The sequence below is a fragment of the Canis aureus genome, chromosome 35 (genome assembly GCF_053574225.1).
Source record: "Canis aureus isolate CA01 chromosome 35, VMU_Caureus_v.1.0, whole genome shotgun sequence".
Lineage (NCBI taxonomy): Eukaryota > Metazoa > Chordata > Mammalia > Carnivora > Canidae > Canis > Canis aureus.
Genome location: NC_135645.1, coordinates 19,997,704 through 20,020,161, shown reverse-complemented (window position 1 = coordinate 20,020,161; position 22,458 = coordinate 19,997,704). Strand labels below are relative to the sequence as shown.

At 35.6% G+C, this 22,458-nt stretch overlaps 1 protein-coding gene across 15 annotated transcripts in view; it reads right to left on the bottom strand.

The window, feature by feature from the left end:
* Positions 1-22,458, bottom strand: part of CBLB (Cbl proto-oncogene B) — a 410,036-nt gene that overhangs the window by 79,356 nt on the left and 308,222 nt on the right. For all 15 annotated transcript variants that reach the window (XR_013372351.1, XM_077884048.1, XM_077884049.1 and 12 more), the window contains 4 exons: positions 18,400-18,521; positions 15,047-15,184; positions 11,825-11,912; positions 9,068-9,199 (listed from right to left, as the gene is read on the bottom strand). Coding sequence is in view for 14 of the 15 variants with exons in the window: in XM_077884048.1 (XP_077740174.1) it covers positions 9,068-9,199; positions 11,825-11,912; positions 15,047-15,184; positions 18,400-18,521 (480 nt within the window). In the remaining variant the exon portion in view is untranslated. The remainder of the gene's footprint in view (positions 1-9,067; positions 9,200-11,824; positions 11,913-15,046; positions 15,185-18,399; positions 18,522-22,458) is intronic.

The window sequence follows — 22,458 nt, the reverse complement described above, 5'->3', positions numbered from 1 at the left end:
ATATTATTTAGATGGGTATTACCTCTTAAATACCTTTTTTGATTTTTTTAAGATACACATTATATACAGCACAGTTTATTTGCTCTCAGGATGATTAATTATTAGAGGTCATGCTTTAAGGTTAATCACTTCATGGCTTCCTACATGCTCAATATACTAGAGGACCTGGAATTAGAAGTACAACTTCTTGAGTCTCATTTTGGAATGCATTTTTTATTTTTTACTGTGTGTGTGCATGAGTGCTTTCTGTATCAGTAACTTCTAATTTACGTTATTTTGCTATATTTCACATAGATTTGAAGTTACCATAAATCATTTTTGTAATGCTTGGAAAAATTATAAATAAGTAACTGGAAAAATACATACATATACTGAGAATAAATTGTGTCCATACTAAGCATTTCAGAGCACAATATTTCCCACAGAAATTCAATAACTTCTTGTTAAAAAAAGAATAAGGATAGTTAATAGTAATCTTAGAATAAAGAACCCAGAGTGAAAGGGATGGTTGGCTTTGGTGCTCTTTTATGAGAAGAAAAGAAGATGTTGGTTAATCTAGACTCTTCCTGTTTTAATTTGTAAGACCCATGAAAACAGCAAATCAGAAAAAGAGCACAGATGTTCTGAATCAGGACATGTGAATTAGAATCCTACATCCACTAATTATAGCTGCGTGACACTGGGTAAGCCATTTCATCTTATTTGTAGGGTATGAGTTCCTCAATACTGGATTCATAACAGAGGTTAAAATAAAGTTTATGAGTTCTAGCAATCTTGGGGTGGAGGCTTTGGGGTTTTCTATGTAGAGTATCATGTCATCAGCGAAGAGGGAGAGTTTGACTTCTTCTTTGCCAATTTGAATGCCTTTAATGTCTTTTTGTTGTCTGATTGCTGAGGCTAGGACTTCCAGTACTATGTCGCATAGCAGTGGTGAGAGTGGACATCCCTGTCTTGTTCCTGATCTTAGGGGAAAGGCTCCCAGTGCTTCCCCATTGAGAATGATATTTGCTGTGGGCTTTTCGTAGGTGGCTTTTAAGATGTTGAGGAATGTTCCCTCTGTCCTTACACTCTGAAGAGTTTTGATCAGGAATGGATGCTGTATTTTGTCAAATGCTTTCTCTGCATCTAATGAGAGGATCATATGGTTCTTGGTTTTTCTCTTGCTGATATGATGAATCACATTGATTGTTTTACAAGTGTTGAACCAGCCTTGTGTCCCGGGGATAAATCCTACTTGGTAATGGTATCAGATAAAGGACTAGTTTCCAAGATCTATAAAGAACTTATTAAACTCAACACCAAAGAAACAAACAATCCAATCATGAAATGGGCAAAAGGCATGAACAGAAATCTCACAGAGGAAGACTTAGACATGGCCAACATGCACATGAGAAAATGCTCTGCATCACTTGCCATCAGGGAAATACAAATCAAAACCACAATGAGATACCACCTCACACCAGTGAGAATGGGGCAAATTAACAAGGCAGGAAACAACAAATGTTGGAGAGGATGCGGAGAAAAGGGAACCCTCTTACACTGTTGGTGGGAATGTGAACTGGTGCAGCCACTCTGGAAAACTGTGTGGAGGTTCCTCAAAGAGTTAAAAATAGACCTGCCCTACGACCCAGCAATTGTACTGTTGGGGATTTACCCCAAAGATACAGATGCAATGAAACGCAGGGACACCTGCACACCGATGTTTATAGCAGCAATGTCCACAATAGCCAAACTGTGGAAGGAGCCTCGGTGTCCATGGAAAGATGAGTGGATAAAGAAGATGTGGTCTATGTATACAGTGGAATATTCCTCAGCCATTAGAAACGACAAATACCCACCATTTGCTTCAACGTGGATAGAACTGGAGGGTATTATGCTGAGTGAAGTAAGTCAATCGGAGAAGGGCAAACATTATATGTTCTCATTCATTTGGGGAATATAAATAATAGTGAAAGGGAATAGAAGGGAAGGGAGAAGAAATGTGTGGGAAATATCAGAAAGGGAGACAGAACATAAAGACTCCTAACTCTGGGAAACGAACTAGGGGTGGTGGAAGGGGAGGAGAGCGGGGGGTGGGGGTGAATGGGTGACGGGCACTGGGGGGGGGCACTTGACAGGATGAGCACTGGGTGTTATTCTGTATGTTGGTAAATTGAACACCAATAAAAAATAAATTTATTAAAAAAAATAAAAATAAAGTTTAAAATAGCTACCCACTCTTGATCATTCAAAAATGAAAAAAAGTAACTATTTGGTTCAAATTGCAAATTTTAAAATTAAATAAACTACTGTAATCAATAAATATCATTTGCTCTAAGTGAAAAGTTTCAGCTTTTAATAGGAAGATGAAAAACTTGTCCTAGTAATTAGAGTATTCCTTGGGATACGTTTTTTACATAGTAAGAGCTTTTAATATATTTGTTGCTAGAGTCCAACTTAAAATGTTAATGCATGAAGCTTATGCGTTTCCATTCTAAAGATGATTCATTTAATGGAATCAACTTTTAAAATATCTATGGAAGGCCTTTGTTAGAGTCAACCAGAAACTTTTCCCAAGTGCCAATACCCGCTACTGTGCAGGCACCTTACGATAAGGTCAGCCCGCATTTTATATAGTCACTGGACTCAGAGTCAAGTATTTGCTCTACCAGATTTTATGTTCTTCTCTTTTTCATTCATACTGGCATCACTGTCATTCACAAAATGATTGTAACATTTCTGGATGACTCAGGTAGCCCTTACATTACTCCCAAAGCTAAACAGGAGCTCCAACATTTTATCACATTTATATATAAAAAAAAAAAAAAAAAAACCCACACACAAAAAAACCCAAAAACCACAACATGTAATCAAGGGCAGAAATACCACTTTATAATCATCTTAAAGGCAAACAGAATTTTCTTATTTGTAGTACTAAGATTAAAAAGTTTTACTGAGGCTAGAAATGTGAAGGTTGGTTGCTTTTGAGGAAGATGCAGTAAAAGATTATTTCTTTGTGCCTTAAATGTGAGCACGTGAGCTGGCTTCTCACCTCTTAGATAACTACATATTTTTTCCCCAACTACTCTCTCTAAATATAGGACATCCATAAATCTCTTTAATCATGCTCCATATTAAAAACAGGGCTTATTGATTTTTATCTAATGACTTTGTGAAATATCATTTTGAATATTCCAGATTTCTTTTAAACTATTTGGAAAAAGACGCAGAAGAAATAATCACAGGAATAAATTAATTTTACTTTTAATTGAATTAAAGTCCTTGGAAGTAATTCAAAACCAGGCTGCACATCCAATTGATATATATATATATATATACACACACACACACATATATATACACACACACATATATATACACAAATATTTATTTATATGTATATATTCATTTTTATTTTGAAAAGAAGATGTGGAGAACACAGTTTAGAATCTATGCCGTCCGTAAGCTCAGAAGCCACATTCTAGATTCCTGGGGAAAAATAAAAAGAAAACAGTATGAAAACAGACCCTCCTCCCTTTATACCTAATGTGGTAAGTCTGCACCATCACTGCTATGCAATATGTAACTATAAAAAAAAGGTGTGGAGCAGCTCTGGATAAAGAAGACAAATGTTTTGTTAAGAAAAATGTTTTCTGGAATAGCAAGGAAGTGGAAGAAAACTGCAAATTTTATTGGCAAAGACAGAACAGAAATGCCGCACCCAGAGTGATCCTGCTTCAAAGAATGTCTCCAGAGAGGTGATTATTCAACTTATTTAGTATTCTGTGCAAACTCTGGCTTGCTTATTCAATTTATTAAATAACACAGATGTTTCAGAAGGAGAAAAAAGTATCTGACACCTCTTCAGAGGCATGACTAATGGGCCATTATGATAGAAATGAAAGGGTAACCACTTGCCGCCTGTAACAACTAACTGACACCACTACCATGCATTTCTTAGGATTTCCGTTAATTACATAAAATTTTAGTTTCCAATGAATTCAATTAAACCAAAGTAGGGCATCAAATGGAAGAAAAGTTGGTGAAGAATGACTCGCTAAAAATGCACACTGGCTGAACACATTATGTTTTATGGTCAGGGTTTAATATTTCTTTCCGATTGGACTCTGAGTGATTTATCAGAGCTTCTTGGCAGACTTGCAACCTTTAAAATCCTTTTCCAATCAGCATGCCCAACCAAAGTAGTTGAAAGTAACAAAAGATGTCTCGAATCCATAATTAAATTTGAAGGATAACAGGACGTTCATTTCAAGTAATTATTATTAATCCTATGCTCCTTTATAAAACTTTCAGATTTAATTTTAACTTCTTGAGGGTCAGGCCTGGGTCTTAGCATTCTTCCTAGCTCAGAGATTAGTACAGAACCTGGGACATAGCAGCTGCCCAGGAATGTTTCCTAAATAAATGGATAAGTAAATGGGTTTGAGACACTGGCAAATGATGGATAAAACAATCCATGTCAGAGCGCCTGGGTGGCTCACCTGGTTAAGCGTCTACCTTCAGCTCAGGTCATGATCTCAGGGTCTTGGGATCAAGCCCAGTGTTGGGCTCCCTGCTCCGCGGGGAGCGTGTTCTCTCTCTGCCCTCTGTACCCCTGCCCCTGCTCCAGCTTGTGCTCATTCTCTCTTTCAAGTAAATAAAGTCTTTAAAAGACAATGCATGTAGCCTTCTACCATGGTGATCCATCCCTATGTATAATTAAGTTTGAAAACCATCATTTCTCTACAGAAAAAATAAACCAGCGTATCAGACAAAAACAATGGCTTTAAAGTAAGAAAATATGAACTCTAGCACTGTACCCATTTGCATAAGGAGAACACTGAGAAAGAGAGACACTGCTGTGTGTACTCATACCCAGACTTCACAGTCATACAATATTTCCCACACTGCATCTACAAGGGTAGATACAACCTTTGGCCATATACCGCAGAACTATGGAAGTGTTCAATAATTGTTCTTTTACTTCTCAGATTCACCATCAATCAGCTTAAGTCCTGTGAGCAGCTCATGGAGGCCACCATATAAGGTTTTTAGCATCCCAATGGTTTGTCAAATGCATTTTAAGTGGATTAACTTTATACGAATTCTTTTTTTTTAAGTAATGAGGGCATTTTGCAATAACATGTTTAAATGATTGTCAAACACTGCTCTTCATATTATATGAAAACAGCCCAAACAGATCTGTTGTTTGGCAGGAAGCACCACTTCATGACATCTACATGTAGGGTAGAAATATTTAAGTTATCCCACAGTGGAAATGTTCAAAAGTTGACCCTTCCTTAAACCACTAAGATCCCACTGAGATATAAAGACTATGGAATATCCCTTTGGAATTCTGAAACCTTGGCCTAAGAACAATTTTTTTCAGGGTAGAGAAAACTTGAACCAGGGATCACCACGCACGTTTCTTGGTGTAAAAAAGTAATAAAGAGAAATTCAGTTTTACTGCCTCTAGCCTAGTGCCAGTATTATTGGAAGCAATAAAAGTAAAATAATGTGGCTCAAAAATAAGTGGACAAAATCAAAATGTGAAAAGTTGAAGGGAATCATCCAGCAGCTACTGAATGGAACAAATGGATCTTAGGTTTAAAACACTTAGAATTTATTCTCAGGTCTTGAGCATAATAAAAAACCTTTGAAAAAAATCATGGATGCTTTTCAAAAAAAAAATGATCAGAACTAGACATTTGATCTACAATATCAACAATTTATCTATTTAACATCTTTTTCATGTAATGAGTCATCTTCTCTTTACACTACCTAGCATACAGTCCATAAATATTTACTGAATACCTGCCACTGTGGAGGCAGCTAGCATGCTAGGAGAGAGGGATTCTAAACTAGGTTCTCCAAGAGAAACAGGTAAATATGTAATGTTTACAATACAAATACAACGAGGTAAGAGTTTACAGGAGACATACACAAAATGTATCAGAAGAATATTTATTTGCAAAGCCTCTTGTGCGAGAGGAGTTAAAAAATAATGCTAAAAATAATGCTTTTGAACATTTTTCATTAGCCTATTCACAAATTCCTATGATCAGATGAAAATAATAACATTATTTGCTAGTAACATGAGTGTGAGTTGAGTACAATTTCAACTTTCTGAGTATTTTTGCATTTGTCACCTTTTAGTTACTACTTCACTTAGTAAACCACTACTTTATAATGACCTTCTCCTGAAATTTTACTCAAAGACTAAGTTTTCAGTGCTTGGCAATTTAGGCACTTCCTCAATTTCTAAAAGTAAAACTGAGAAGTATTTCAGAGTAATAAAGAAAAAAATGCAAATGTTAACAATTTACAAATATGATTGGGCACATCTTTACATAAGACCATTAGACCAATAAGAAAAATCGTGAAGTGAATCAAGGAACTAATTAGCCACTAGCAAGAGGAACTGTACCATTTGGAGAATGCACAGTAATATAAAGAAAAGTTGTGGTGATGTAAGGGACAAAGGATTAATAATACAGCTCTGGCAACAGGGAAATGCTCCTGTGTCTTTTGTACATAACACATCTATTTATTGCAAATAGTTCACAAACTTACTAAAGACACTGTACTGTACTGTCCCTGAAATTTTAAAACGTAAATTCCTTTTGAGAAGTCTACAAAAAGTAAAATAGATAAAATCTGTTTGTTTTATATTCAGTCACACTCTTTTACTTACACTGGGCTACAAGGCAAACAGCTATTCTGTATGATGCTTTAAACAATAATCTTTGGTAGTAAAAGGGTTTGCCAACCTAATGGGGGCTTCTGACTTTTAACCCGCTTCACTTCCAAACGTGAGGGTTCGTTTTGAGTTGAAGATGGCAAATCCTGCCACATGTATGTATGCGCATGCTCCCAGACTGAGGCCCCGGGAGGAGAGGCCAAAGACACAGGCCACGCGTGGGGCCAGAGAATACTAGGAGTTTGTACTAGCCTAAACTCTGGTTTTCTCTGGGAGAAATACAAAGTTTTTAGCTTCTCTGTACCATCAGGACCGTAACACCACCCCGAAGTCATAAGTCAATCCAAAGGGGTGACAAACACAATTGATGTCTATTTCTCCTAAGATACTGAATGGGTCTCAGGCAAAGCAAATCATCCTAACAGTCCAATCTGTCAGTCGGGCACTGAGTATCTCTGGAATACTTTCTACTGATGTGAAATCCACTTGCAAACAGTTCTCTCTCTACCAGAGTAACTTACTTAAAGTCATTTATAAAAAGACCTTGTTTAGTCTGCAGAACAATTAATATAACTTATGTAGCAATCAAGTGCCTAGACGTTAAGAATCAGCGTGCTGATGTCACACTGAGCACCACTCTTCTTCCAACTTCTCCCTATACTCTACAAAATTCCCCATGTGAAGGGATAAAGGGAAATTAGGGCATTTATATTAAGGAAAAGCTAAAGTAAAATATAAACCAAGTGCATACTGAAAAGGAGAAGTATAGGGATATTGAGCAATTTTTACTGAGATAGGAAAGATATCTTGGAGCTCAGAAATGACACTGAAAACATAAATAGGGGGTGCCTTGGTGGCTCAACAGGTGGAGTGTCCAACTCTTGATTTTGGTTCAGGTCATGATCTTGGGGTCTTGGGATCAAGCCCCAAGTCAGACTCTGCTAGAGAGTCTCTCTCCTCCGCCCTCTGCCCCTCCCCCCTGTTCATGTGCTTGCTCGCTCTCTCTAATAATAAATCTTTTTTTTTTTAAAGAAAGTAAAGAGAACATAAATCAATTCTAATTCATTTCTTTGTCCTTTCTCTTTTTCTTCATCAATTTCTCAAATCTCCCCAAAGGAAGAAGGAGGTCCTTTTTGTAAGATTGTGGAAATGTGAAAATCATTATATTTTATTAGGAAGTAATGAGCTCAACAGTACCAGTGGCCCTGAGTCTGCATTCTCCCTGCCTGATCCTCTGAGGCTTTCCTTCTACAGGCAAAGCAGAGGCTCTGGGTTGAACAGAAGATCAAGGACTGAGAGGGCTCAGGAACAGGGTAAGGATGTCAATTATATACTCAACAGCAAACTATTTTTTAAAGGTTTTATTTATTTATTCATGAGAGAGAGAGAAAGGGGCATAGACATAGGCAGAGTTTAGAAGCAGGCTCCACGCAGGAGCCTGATGTGGGACTCGATCCTCGACCCTGGGATCAGGCCCTAAGTCAAAGGCAGATGCTCAATTGCTGAGCCACCCACGCAGCCCTAAATAGCAAATTTTTTTAAAAAGGTTTGAAAAATGTAATTACTTGCTTTCCAAACCCCATCAATAATATTGACTTCAATACTGTGTTAAACAGTTAAAAATGACTTGATCAAAATATTCTGTAAATCCTTCAAATACTCAAAACTGGAAATCTATCTGAAGATCCATTTTTAAACCCCAACCTCTATTACAGACAAAGAAATATAAGAAAGCCCTTGGGGAAACCAGTTGTTCTCCAGGTCTTAGTCTAAAACACCAAATCAATTTATATTTATTGAATACCTGCATTCAGAGGGGAAGGCAGTTTGTCTTAGATTTTGCTTCTGCAAATTGGAAATTTTAGCCTGTTTCTGTGAGATCTCTAAGTATCTAGGAGACTCTCCCCGTCTGATTGTCCTATTTTATTAGCCTTAGGAGGCAACTGCACGCATATGTGAGACAGGAACCACACTTCCTCAGGAGAACAGGGCTCGTTGAAACATCAACACAAGATTTATACACTAGCATTTATTTCGCTTCGGAATGTGACCTACTATAAATAGAATCTGACCTGCAATAAAGCACATAAATATGAAGAGTTGGAAATATTGATAAGTGACATTCTGAGATCAGTGGTGTTATGGAGGTACTGTTTATGACTAAATCCTAAAATCAAATTACACATGCCAAAGAAACATAAAACACAGCAAGAAAAATGAAATTATATAAAGCAGAAAATCAAACACGAGATTTTTGTAAACAACTACTCAAAAACAGCATTCAACAGATCATTTCCTGAATCATTAAGATGAAGAAAATGGAAAAGAGAAATAGTAAGAGGGGATACAAGGAAGGCATCAGTGTTGCCCATTAAGCCTGGATCATACCTGCCACGCTGTAAGGCAAGAGGTGCACATCAAATGCCCACAGGGCTCAATCTTGACATCTTTGTCGTTCTCAGCACAAATTTTACAGAGCTGAAAAGTGGAGCCCATTTCACAATATAATTCATATTGTTCCTGCAATTTGGGAGAAAAAAGGCAGTGTTAATGTATTTCTAACATGAACTCTTAAAACTGAATTATCTCAAATACAACGACTTACAGTAAATTCCTTACACTCGATCCTGTTGAGAATGTTACCGTTGAAGACATGTTTTAAATTGGTAATCACAATTTGGTCTACAAAGTCATTTTTTAAACGATGTGAGATTTTATCAGCAATTGCATAATCTTTTTTAATACTTTAGATTATTTAATGTTTTGGACTGTTCTTTTGGGAAGGCACTTGCTTCAATGTTGACTCAAAAGGCAAAACTTACAGTTTTGAAAGAAAATGTAAATAACCTTAGTTTCTTTGTAAGTACTCATCTAATTTTACTGTAAAATTGCAAATATACATACATACATACCTGTTATTGTATATATTTATATACGATACTGACTGAACATTAAATTTTATTTCTTAACTACCGTTAGAAATTCCAGAACAGAAGAAAAGCAGCATTTGCCAAGACCTTCCTGCATGCTAGGGGCTGTGTTCCACATTTATCATATAGTCTCCAAAGCATAATAAGATATATTGAATTAAAAAAATACCTGAGGCTCAGTAAGTTTAGATTGTTTTCCTCAAATTCTATATTAAATCTCTAAATTGCATATTCTTTTCCCAATACAGCACTGTCAGGAAAACGAATCACTTCAGCAACCAAAAATGCTTTATTAAACATCTATTCTCTTGATATACTAGTTTTGAACATTTTGGCATAGTAAAAATCTTGGTGTCCAAATACTGGAAAGATCTATGTCATAAAGAAGACACAAATACATCAGTGCATGTAAAGAAATTATGAAAAATTAATAGGGATACAAAGAAAGGGAATTATGGAAATAAAAATTCATTTAAAGGAGGCAATGTTTCAGTCAGTAAATGCCTATTACGTACCTGGCGCTGGGCAGGATAAATAAGTGACAATATTTAACTCCTAGTCTACCAAAAGATCTTACAATCTTGATGAGAAGAAAAAAGTACATATATACAAGGATACACTTGCACATATACGCATTCTATGTAAGCTGCGTCTGCCATGAAGTATGTATGTATGACTGTATAATTTTTAAGGAAATTAAGAAAAAGGATGAGAATGGATCAAGATGAAAAATAAATCTAAAGCAATTAAAAATAAATTGTAAGTCATTGAAGTCCCTAAAATAAAATAATAGCTAAGGATTTATATTGTTATGACATCCAAAAGACTGGTTTGCAATTATTAAAAAATTACAGTAAGCTAAGATTACAACTGCAGAATTCAATGGAACCTAAGTGGTAAGTTAATCAAATATTTATAAAATTTAATTGAGTATTACTCCAGAATATGTATATTTATACCATGACTCTATGAAGAGGAACCGTCTTTTGTGAGTGTCCTTTTACATGTATTAGAACATAATTACTACACGAGTAAAATGATGTCAATTATATGGTATACTTTAAAAACTGTCCATCAACTGTACATATGTCAAAAAATATGCTTCACACAATAATACCAAGACCACTAAATCTGGAGAATTCAAAATAAAATTTAAAATTACCTCTTGTTTTCCCCAAAATCTATAATTTCTGTTTTTTATTAGATTTTTATTTGTGATACAAAGCACAAAAATATATAAATTATAAAATACTTTAAAACTAGACTCTATGTAAAATAAAATAGTCAGGTTCTCCCTTTCATCTTCTTCCTAACTCCCCAAACCTTCCTACCTCCTTAATTAAGTGCTATTACCAGTTTGGTATTTCTTAGTTTTTATTTTTAAAAAGTATATTCATATGTTCATATATGGTAATTTCTTTCTTCCTTTCTTTCTTTCCAGAAATTGAACTTATGTAATATAACTTTACAAAATGAAATGTTACATAATTGAGCTTTCAGTAATGGAACTTTTCTATATAATAAAGATGCCGAAGTTCCCGTAGGAGTATGTGGAGCTACCTTTCTCCTCTTAATGATTCTACGATATAATGCAATATGAATACACTATTTAACCTATGATTAAATAGTTTCTAACTTTTCATGTTAGAAAAAATTCTAAAGTGAATACCCCAATGTACAGATCTTTCTGCATCTATGTGAGGGGTATATACAGAAACCAGAGTCAAAAATGTTTTTATTTGGATTTGGATAATTACTGAATATCACCCTCAAGAAAGGCTTATCAATTTACACTCCCATTCAATCTATGAGGCTGCCAACAATGGATTTATAAGAATATATTTATTATCTTCAATAAGCTTCAAGTACTCATTTGACTCTAAAAGCTAATGCATATCATTATTCTAATCTTCTTTGGAATTTTCTAAACCTATGGCTCTCTCTTCATATCTATATACTTACCTATGGATTTATCTATATATCTGCATAAGTGCCAATATTATATTGGAAGCAAGAATGTTAACAACAGAAATTTTTATCCAAAAAAATGGAGAAAGTAATGTATTTTTCTCAAACACTTTTAGAATTCCTCAAAGTATCTTTTGCAAAAAATATCTGTACTAATAATTTTAGCTACACTATAAGAGGAAGTTTTTTATTTCAAAAGCATTAGATACTTAACAATTATAAATATGTTACCAGAAATTGTCCTTACCTGCGTAACTTTTATATGGTCATGTGGTGTGGGTTCACATAATCCAGTTAAATCAGGATTATAACTCCTCCCATCAGGATAAAGATAGCTGGATTATAAACAGAAACTTTATTACCATAAAAACAATTTTTAAGTGCATTTCACATTAATCAGATTTTTCTATATTCAAACCCACATGCTGAAGTTTCCTTTTAATGTAACTTATATCAAGAACCTGTGCGGCCACTGTTTCCATAATATTATAAGTCACTTTCAAGACATTTAAAAATTTAGAAATCATTTTCATATGAGAAATACATAATGAATATGGACTTGGCCACTAAGCAACTATGTCTAGTTAAATACCTTTATCTGTATGTCCTTTAGGTAAGTTAAAAATTTATTTTTCTTGTCATTTATGCTCTATTCCAAAATACTTTGAATGTACACCTACTTGCAATGGTTGTGTCTTTCATGTGAAGCACAGTTACTGTTAGGTGCATTATTTTCCACCATGCTTAATAACACAAGAGAAAAACGAAATGAAAGCCCACAAATTTCCTACAAAAGTTATGTAGACACCTCCACAGTGTTCCTGTTTTCCAGCTTCCCATCGTGTCTTCTCATCTCACCTTCCATTCACCCACACACACACACACACACGTCAACACATACACAGTCAGACATGTGCACACACGTTTAAAGAAATCAGAAAATGCTACAATTATATGTTTCATTTACTTCAAATCAAGCTACACACACAAAATCATTTATAAATCTGAGGTTCCACTGTTAGAATTAAAATAAGAACTCAAAGTTACAGTAAGGAGACCATCTTGTTAAAAGCTTTTATTCATTCAGACATTCATTTAAAAATGAAGTTTATTCTGTTGGTAAATACCTGCTTTAGATTTTGAAAAAAATGATAATATTACTACTAGATTATGTTGACCGATTAAGTTATACAGTTAGTTTTGTTTGGTAGCTCTCTGTTCTAGATAGTTTGAATGAAAAATTCAGAATAGAATACTACTGTGATCATTATTTTAAGGGGCAAAACTATACTAAAACTGTTCTGTGAAGTAACAAAAAATATTTATCCTTACATAGTCTATAAATATTTTCATGAATGTTCAAATTTTCCTAGTAATACAGAATAAAAATGAACCTAGAGGACAGACAATTCTCATGGGGTAAGGAACAAATCAGTGAGATTTCTATTTGTTTGTTTTTGTTGTTTACAATTTAGGAAAGGGTTGACCACATCTGAAATGACAAATTTAGAGTGTTTCCACAGGGGTAAAGTTCTACAAATATTAAATGAAGAGTGATAAGTGAGAGTTGATAAGTAACTTTCGTTTTATATCCTAAATAAGGGCCAGTTTTTAAGTTATTATATAACATTTTTGTTCACCACATGCTTAACATAGAGAAATTCTATGAAGAATTCAAAACTGAAATATTATAAAAACGATAATAAGGTTGGTAGAGGAAAGGTTAAAAGGGTCTATCTAATGTGCAAGGGGAAATTCAGTGATTACTGTCCTCCTCAGTGAACCAGGATGCTACTGATAAGTCCCTCTCTAAAGCAGGGAAGGAATAAAGAATCTCAGCTGATTATGGAAGTAAACTTCTTTATTACCTATGTCATAATATATTGCATTAACTATAAGGAAAAGACAGCTGACTCTGATGATAGACGGGCCCGATAATATCCTGCATTTTACTGATCTTAGCGGGGGGAAAAAACCCTGTCTACAGTAATAATATCTATTTTAATATAATCTAAAAATATGACCTAGATTTAAATAAGATTAAAATGTTAATCTGACCTATTTTAATGTAATCTATCACTGAAGTTCAAGTTCAACTAATTAATTGCCTCTGAAGGGGTGTGTGTATGTAAATATTAACAGCTGATTTGCATAGGAGTTCAGAGGCCAAACTAATGATTACAATAATATTTTATTAGCTTTTCAAGAATAGATGGAAGGCATTATAAACATATAAATAAACTGTATCAAAATGACCACATGTACAAATTTACATTTGTACCCTCGATTACCCCATTTACATTTGTAACCTCGATTTATAAAGTAAAACCTTACAGCACATTTGATTAAAAACAAAATCCTGTAATCACAGTGAATCAAAAGCTACATAGATGAATCTTTAGATGCGCTACAAGTAAGGTATAAATAACTGAGGAGACCAAATTTATGATAAGTTAAAGAAACAGATATACATACTTGTTACCAGTTTGCCGCACAATTTTTACGTAACTATTTCTTGAAAGCTCCCAACTTATAAGAAATGCATTTTTCTTCACATATATCCTATCACTTTTATTTTATTTCTTGCAATTATTTTAGAAAAGGTGTAATTTTTCTTCTCTTTGCTAACTCTTGTGGACTTTCTCCTGCTAGGTTTCTATCACCATCTGTGCCACAGCAAATAAGGGAACAGCCGTCTGTCTCTAAGTCACTCAGTAAGGGCAAAGGGCAAGAAAAGTAAGCTTGATGATATGACAATAGAATAGAACAGGAAACAGAACAAAAAGATGAAGGGAATGGCACATGACTAAAACAAATGAGAGATATTTACCAGGAAGGCACCTATCAGATTATTTAAACTGTGTGGAAGAAAAAAAGTCATTCTTACTCTGAAAGACAAAGGAGAACTTACCTATTTTTAAAATTTTAAAAATGCATAGCTTAAGTTAAACTGAATACAGCTAATAACAGATAATTCTGGAATAGGGATTGGATATCAGTGTGATCAAAAGAAGAAAGATACAAAGAGAAAAGGAAGGAAAGGGGTAAGAAAAGGGTAAGGAAAAAAAAGGAAAATCTAGTCAAATAAAAAGGAGGGTTACATGAAGCAACAGAAGTCTGTGATTTTAAAGAATTATCTTCTTAATAAGCTTTGTCATCTATTTGAAACTACTTTTAAGTACCTTTTTTTTTTTCCTCCCATAAAAGATACAAACTCGTGTTCTAATCTGATGCTGGAATTGACTGGCTGTCATATACAATTTAATTCAAATCAGTTACCTTAAAATCACTATTTTAAGAGATGAACGATAAAAACTAAGGAGCACTCCATTTCTGAGTCTTGAAATAAGAAAAAAACCCAAAACAGCCAGATCATCAGCCTTACTATCTTTTCTCTCCATCGCAAAGCAGTGTCTATCTTTCAAATTGGTGAATAATAAGCACCCTCACTCCCATTTCTCATACTCACAATCCTTCCCTGCTGCCATCAATCAGGGCTTGAAACAAGGGCTTGTTATGTGGTATGGTCTGTAAGATATTGCCATCCCCTGTCACATAGCCAATGGCCCACTGTCCCAATCTGGTGCAGCTTAACCGGAAAATGTAGCTGTAAAGCATGAGAAAATTATGTTTAGTCACATTCGAAGTGTATGTTAACTACTAAACCATCTGTTAGACTGTTTTAAAGTCAAGAAATAAACGGAATCTAAGGCTCTATCTTATTTTTACACCGTTGTCCTTCTCCGTTCATTGATCTGTAAAAGCAGCACTGACAATAATTCCATTTAAATACTTCGGGCTATAGGACTAAAGAATTGAAGTTGATGCACTTCAATATCAAAAAATCCACTGCCATCCCCATCAGCAGGTGCTCTGTATGAAAGTGTGATGGTATGAAACAGCCAGGACAGAAATCATTTTTAGGAAGTAAAGTAAAAATTTAATTTGTTCACCTCAGACAGAAACTGAGTCCGTTTCTACCATGGAATTCAATGTTACTTTGTCATTTTAAAATTGTGCATTTTTAGTGAATGACTTGTTTAAAAATAATATTCTTTTAAGTGTTCCAGCCATTCATCTTTAAATGAAAGATCAAAAGGGCTGAACTATACTAATGAGAAGGCAAACTAGATTAAGCTCATGGCTGCCACCCAACCCTGTCCAGTTCAATGTCCTGCAGTAGGAAGTTAAAATAGTTCAAAAATATAAATCAAATTAATGACACTGACAAGGAGACGCTGACTCGGTTTTAAATTCATTGTTATTTATTTATTAATACAGCTGTCTGCTTATTTCATTTTAGATCATTTATCTTTATTTAAGTGTACTGCACTCAGTCTTGCCATCATGACAACCAGATCTGGATTTTAGAACCCCTTAAGCAGCTCAAAAGTAGGTCAACAATCTGTTGGCTGTATTTGAGTACCCTGATTGCTATACATACGCGACAGAAATTCATATTTCTTAATGTACATTAGTTACTGATGAACCAAGTACTATAAAAATAACTTTACAGGATAAATTAACATATATAATGGTTATATAGTCATTCAATTTAATTGTATATTTAATACTGCAAGGTGATTTCATCTTTCTTTCACCAAGAAAATTGGTTTTGTGGGTTTTTTTTAAAGAGTTTATTTATTCATGAGAGATACACAGAGAGAGAGGCAGAGACACAGGCACAGGGAGAAGCAGGCTCCATGCAGGAAGCCTGGTGCAGGACTTGATCCCGGGACCCCGGGGTCATGACGTGAGCTGAAGGCAGACGCTCAACCACTGGGCCACCCAAGTGCTCCAAAAATTGGGTTCTTAAAGAAAGGAAGAAGTTGTGACTTTTAAATACTGAGAACTTCACACTTGTTTGGAATCTTTGGAAAGGACTTTTCAAGAAAGCCCAAAAGCGTATTCTCCTAGAGAGCCTGGAAACAGAATACCGACCTGCCAATTAATGGAACCCTTAAATCACAATCACAGGCAAAACCGTTCCACACAGACTTCTGGCTGTCAGTTGGATCCCCCCAAAAAGCAAAACCTAAGAGACTCCAATGTCCTTTGAATGTCCTACTATTTTCTGTACCATGAAGCTAAAGAAAAGAAAGACTTTCCAAAGAGAACAAACAGGTATTTTGTAAAACAAGTATTAATCAAAATTGTTTGATCTGTTCGCCGAGTTTTTCTTAGGTTTACATTTCAAATACCACATCACACTTTACACATAACTATACCACAGACTGACCACTTCATCATTGCCTAAAACTTAGTAGAATAAACCATTACACGGCAAGTTAGGAAGAAAAGCAAGACGTCCTTTTGGAGGACACTGGCTTTTTCTTAAGAGAACTAGTCCAATAGTGATGAGGCCTGGCTTTTGCTCCCAACAGTGTTCTCTCCCAACATTATTTATCTCCATGATCTTGAATAAAAGAATACAAAAGGGACTTGGGTTTCTTAATTTCCCAAATAAATTCTGTGTTAAATTTGTATGATTGTGTAATCTCAAACATAGCACATCTTTCAAATAATACTCCAAGAACAAGAAGATACTTTGATACCAATCTATAGAGTAGACGTTATGGAAAAATCTGTTTAGGAGGGATCCTTGACCAAAAGAGAATGACTCATCTAAGCCACTGTCAGCATCTCAATGAGAACCAAGTCTCCCTAATCTAAACGGAGGACTTCATTCAATAGGAGCCAAACTGTTCTCTGTACCCACTACCTTCTTTTTATATACCATATAAAATCTTAAAAACAAAAAAGATGGGAATTTTAATTATGGCAGAGGAAAAGGAATCGACAGTATTAGCTTGTACTAGAAACTACTTTGTTAAAGGACAAACACCATTTGCACTACAAATCAGATTTTAAAAATGGCATTAAAAGAAAAGTGTAACCATTAAAAAAAAACAGCCAAACTCATTCCTACATTCATCCAGTGTTCTCATGGATGTTGGATTGTTATCTCCTACTAAAATGTCAGTGTGTGAGGACAGGTCTCCACTGTCATTGCTGCCATACTCAGCACACTGCTTGACAAAGCACAAACACCTACCATGTAACTAATGCATTTCTAAATGGCACATGGGGTAAATGCATGAACCAGGAAAGAGATTTTCTGATCCCAGATTTGTAATAAGGTACAATTTCAAAGCCACAGGGGCTGACCAAACAGCCAACTTCTGTGAGTTTCACCTAGTTTCATCATCTGGAAAAACAAAACATGAATTCTGAAACTACAAAGAATAAGATAGTATGAAAGGAATTTTTAAGAACACGAAATTGGTTGGAATGGGTTTATATATGTTTAGATACTTATGCATGTTTATCATGTACATATACGTATGCTTTTATGTACTTATATTTGTTTTTATGTATTATATGTAATTATGTTTAGCATAGAACCAAATTGAATATCTTGAAAAATACCCTAAAATAATGAACATGAAATGGATTTATTTTGTCTTTAGCATAATATTCAAGTATTCAATATACACTTACAATTTTATACACAAACCCAGGTGTCATGAAAACAGACAATGCTAATACTCCAATTTGAAAATCAGAGCTCTGAGACTTAATACATTTCTAAGTTTATCAAATTACATGGTACCATATACTCTTTCACTTTATGAACACAGTATAAGTACAATGAATCAATATAAAGGATTCAATTAATAAGTACCATTGTGGTCTATTAGCATTTCCTCCCCAACAACCCCGCCTCCTCCAGCCACGGGTGTTACCGATTTACTTAAAAGGACAAGAGAGGACTTTTCATCATTAGATATGCCACATAATATTACTGCTGAAAAGGCTTACCTTCCAGGTTTGGTGCTGTATTTCTGCAGTCGTGCTTTAACTTCATCGTATGTGAGAAATGCCATGTAACCTGGATGTGTTACAGCTAAGAAATTCCAATTCCGTAAAATAGAGCCCCAAGGCTAAAAATATGAATAAATGAAAAGGTGTTATCTAGGTAATATCAACTACCAATTATATACCAACCCATCATTTAATATATAGTTACTGAAACTCTCGGATGTTTTTAAGTGAATATGAGCTTATGTGGCTTGGGTCAACTTTTATCACCTAACAGCAAACATGCCATACCTTATTCTCTTTTTGAGAAATTTTAGGCAGAAAACAGGATAGAATACAAAGAAAAAAAAAAAGAAAAACTACATACTTTCTTCACAAATTCTATTCCCAGTATGGCATTTGTGATCATTTTGATACATACATCACTTTTTTGTTCAAAACTCTCTAACTTTGAGTAAAAGCCAAAGTCCTTGTAAAAGGTCTAGGACTTTAGGGTTGATGTCTAGTTCCCTTTCCTCTCCATCTGCTGTGGCTTTTGCACTTCCAGCCTCCTCTCCAGGCACCCTGGCTTCTTCTCTGTAGTTGGCTTGAACACAAAGGTACTCTCCCCCCTGAAGTTTTATATTTGCGGATTCCTCTACCAGAATTTGTTCTCCAAATATCTAGGCAATTCCTCTCCAATGTCACTTCCTCAATGAAGCCTTCTTGGACCACTCTATTTAATACTATTAGTTCTCATCACATTCCTTATCTCCCTTGGTCTGTTTTTGTTCAAAGCTATACCTTTAAGGTATCTAATTTTCTAGAATAAGAAGCCATACCATAGAATATAAGTGATTTGGCAAAGGTGATATATTAACCAAAAGCTACATGAGATTAAGGAACATTCCTGTCTTGCTCACTAAAGGGATACCAGCATCATGTGGTATCAGAACACAGTGATCAGGAAGGCATAACTGTCATGAAGCTCCTCTAACAATGACTTGTCTGATAAGTCTTGACTCCCAACCTACCATTCTTTCCATGGTGACATAATTGTTGTACAATTACAGAGGATTTATGATGTAGTAGTAAATTAAAAATCTTTCATGAAAATACATAAATGAACACACAAGAGTTTGTACCATTCTTTCATGTGATTAGTTAGCCCTCAAGTTACCACGGCTAAGAGAAAAAAAGACAGTGATAGACAATTTTGCTTGAGGGTGTGAATGAATCATCTCTGCCATATTTTTAAGGCTGAAGCTCCATTTATTCCACGAACTTGGCATCATACTCTATCTGATGTGCCAGATTATTAACTCATATCTTCTACAGAAAGGAGAGAAAGGTATTTTATGTTGCCAAGTGAAAGTTGTTGAGATGGGCATCCTAGACATGCTCATTGGTAGAGGGGCTCCTGCTTTTGTTTTGAGACTTGTTCCTCATTATTAAGAAAGTTTCAGATTTACAGGGTGGATGGTATCTCTTGAGATGAGGATAACAAGGGAAAGAATGATTTAGAAATGAAGAGTTCTTTAACCTTTTCTGACATAACAAGAAAAATCTTTGGGGCATTCCCCCATCACACTAAAATATCTAATTGGGCAAAAAGGAGCCCTGGAGAATACTATTAGGAGAGGTCCTATCTATGCAGTTGGGGGGGGGGGGGAACATGTTTCTAATTTTCTTCTAAAATCATGACTAAAAATTACACAAACAATACTTGGAAGAATATCAGCACATGTTTTTCAAAAAAACCTGAGAAATAACAGCTAGTCTAGGCACTGGGTTTTGTTTTGTTCTACTTCCCCATCTGCAAAGGACAAGGATGGAAAGAATATAAAATATTTGGGTCACTTCCATTAAAGTCTACAAAAATTAATGGAAGAGTTGTTAAAAAAAGATGCTGAACTTTACGGACAGCCAATATGAAGATCAGAATACAAGTGAAAAAAAAATGAAATTGGAATTTTGAGCCAACTGCTACAGTATTAAGCAACCATTTCTTAGTACATAATCCAGAGGGCCAGCTTCTAACTACAAAAATATTTTTGTAATAGAAAGAGTCTGTGTACTGTTTTCCTTGTGAAAGCAACCCACAGTCAGAAACACATGGTAGTTCCGTTTTTTTTGTTTGTTTGTTTGTTTTAAGTATTTTGCTAACCAGTGGCCTAAAGAAGGCAACATAAAATGCTTTGGAGAATAAGAATTATTTTTGCAATTTGTTTAGGTTAAAAGAAATGTTTTCATACTCACCAACACAAAATTACTTAGAGATTCTTAAATGACTACAGAAACTAATTGAATGAATTAAGGAAGCTATTCCCTCCATTCTTCCAAAATACTACTATTTTCAAGAATAGCCTTTTCCTGACTTCTAACTTCTTTTTTTTTTTTTTTAAGATTTTATTTATTTATTCATGAGAGAGAGAGAGACAGAGAGACGGACACAGGTAGAGGGAGAAGCAGGCTCCATGCAAGGAGCCCGACGTGGGACTCGATCCCAGGTCTCTAGGATCACACCCTGAGCTGAACGCGGCGCTAGACTGCTGAGCCACCAGGGCTGCCCCTGTCTTCTAACTTCTGTTACAAGAGGAGCCTGGATGGGGACTGGTCTGTCCAGATTCACTCTTATCCCCTGCTATGACAGATGACTTTCCTCTTCTTTTGTTCCCTATTCCATTGATGCTATATATTCCATAGTCATGAATATATTCCCCCAACTCACCCATTCCTTATCATGCCACCCCTCAAGTTTATTGCCCCATTTCTCGGCAACCCTATCTTCTCTAGTAGTGGGGAAATGGAAGGAGAAGGGGAGCAGTAGCCCCAGGGAGACGGAAGAGGGAAGCAAAATCCCTATTTCCATTCCAGGACGTTTGCACCTGCCAATCCCAGCATCTCTGAAATACTCAGGAGAAAGACAAAATTAAAGGCAGAAGAAAGAAGAAATGAGGAAGGTAGCTCCACAAGATTGTTCCAATGACTTCCTGGCATTGTTCCAGTTGTGGAAGAATTTGAGGATAAGGGAAGAGAGGAAAAGAACGTAACTAGGAAGCCAGCTTTACATTCTTCCCTTCTTACATTTCCTAGACAATTCTCAACCTCATCTCCTCGTCTCCATTGACTACTTCTTGAAATCTTTTATCCTAGATCTCTGTGTCTGGTCCCAATCTTGAACACTTACCTTAGCTCCTTTCAGATCTCATCCTGCTAAATACCTCACACTCTCAACAATTTAGAGATATCAGAATTCACTGCCAAATCATCACCACCATTGTGACTACAGAAGAATATACGTTCATGTGGTTACTTCCATGAACAAAACATATATATATTTTTAAGTAGCCTCTTCTATTATTTTTTTTAAGATTTTATTTTTTTATTCATGAGACACACACACAGAGAGAGAGAGAGAGAGAGAGAGAGAGAGAGAGAGAGGCTGAGACACAGGCAGAGGGAGAAGCAGGCTCCATGCAGGGAGCCCAGCGTGGGACTCAATCCCAGGTCTCCAGGATCATGCTCTGAGCCAAAGGCAGGTGCTCAACCACCGAGCCACCCAGGCATCCCAAAATACATTTTCCATACAGAATGCATAATTATAACTTACAAAAAACCTATTCTTCAATTTTAAAGCTGTATAAAAACAAAAGATCAGTGGAAGCTAACAAATCTACTTTTCTATGCATAGCCCTAATTTTAAGGCACATGTGTATTAGTTAAAGCATCTGAATAATGAAACCAAAAGAAGTGAAGAATCACAGAAGCATATAGGAGCTAATGAGAGTTCTTTAGCTACTTCTGTAATTATGTGTTTTAAAAGGGACTAGGCAGGGATGCCCGGGTGGCTCAGCGTTTGGGTGTCCACCTTTGGCCGAGGGCATGATCTCGGAGTCCCACAATCGAGTCCCGCGTTGTTCTCCCTGCATGGAGCCTGCTTCTCCCTCTGCCTGGGTCTCTGCCTCTCTCTCTGTGTCTCTCATGAATAAATAAATAAAATCTTTAAAAAAAAAAAGGGACTGGGCATTTTGGGTACGCAGGTGTATTTTGTTTTTTTTTACCTAAAACTTTTCATGG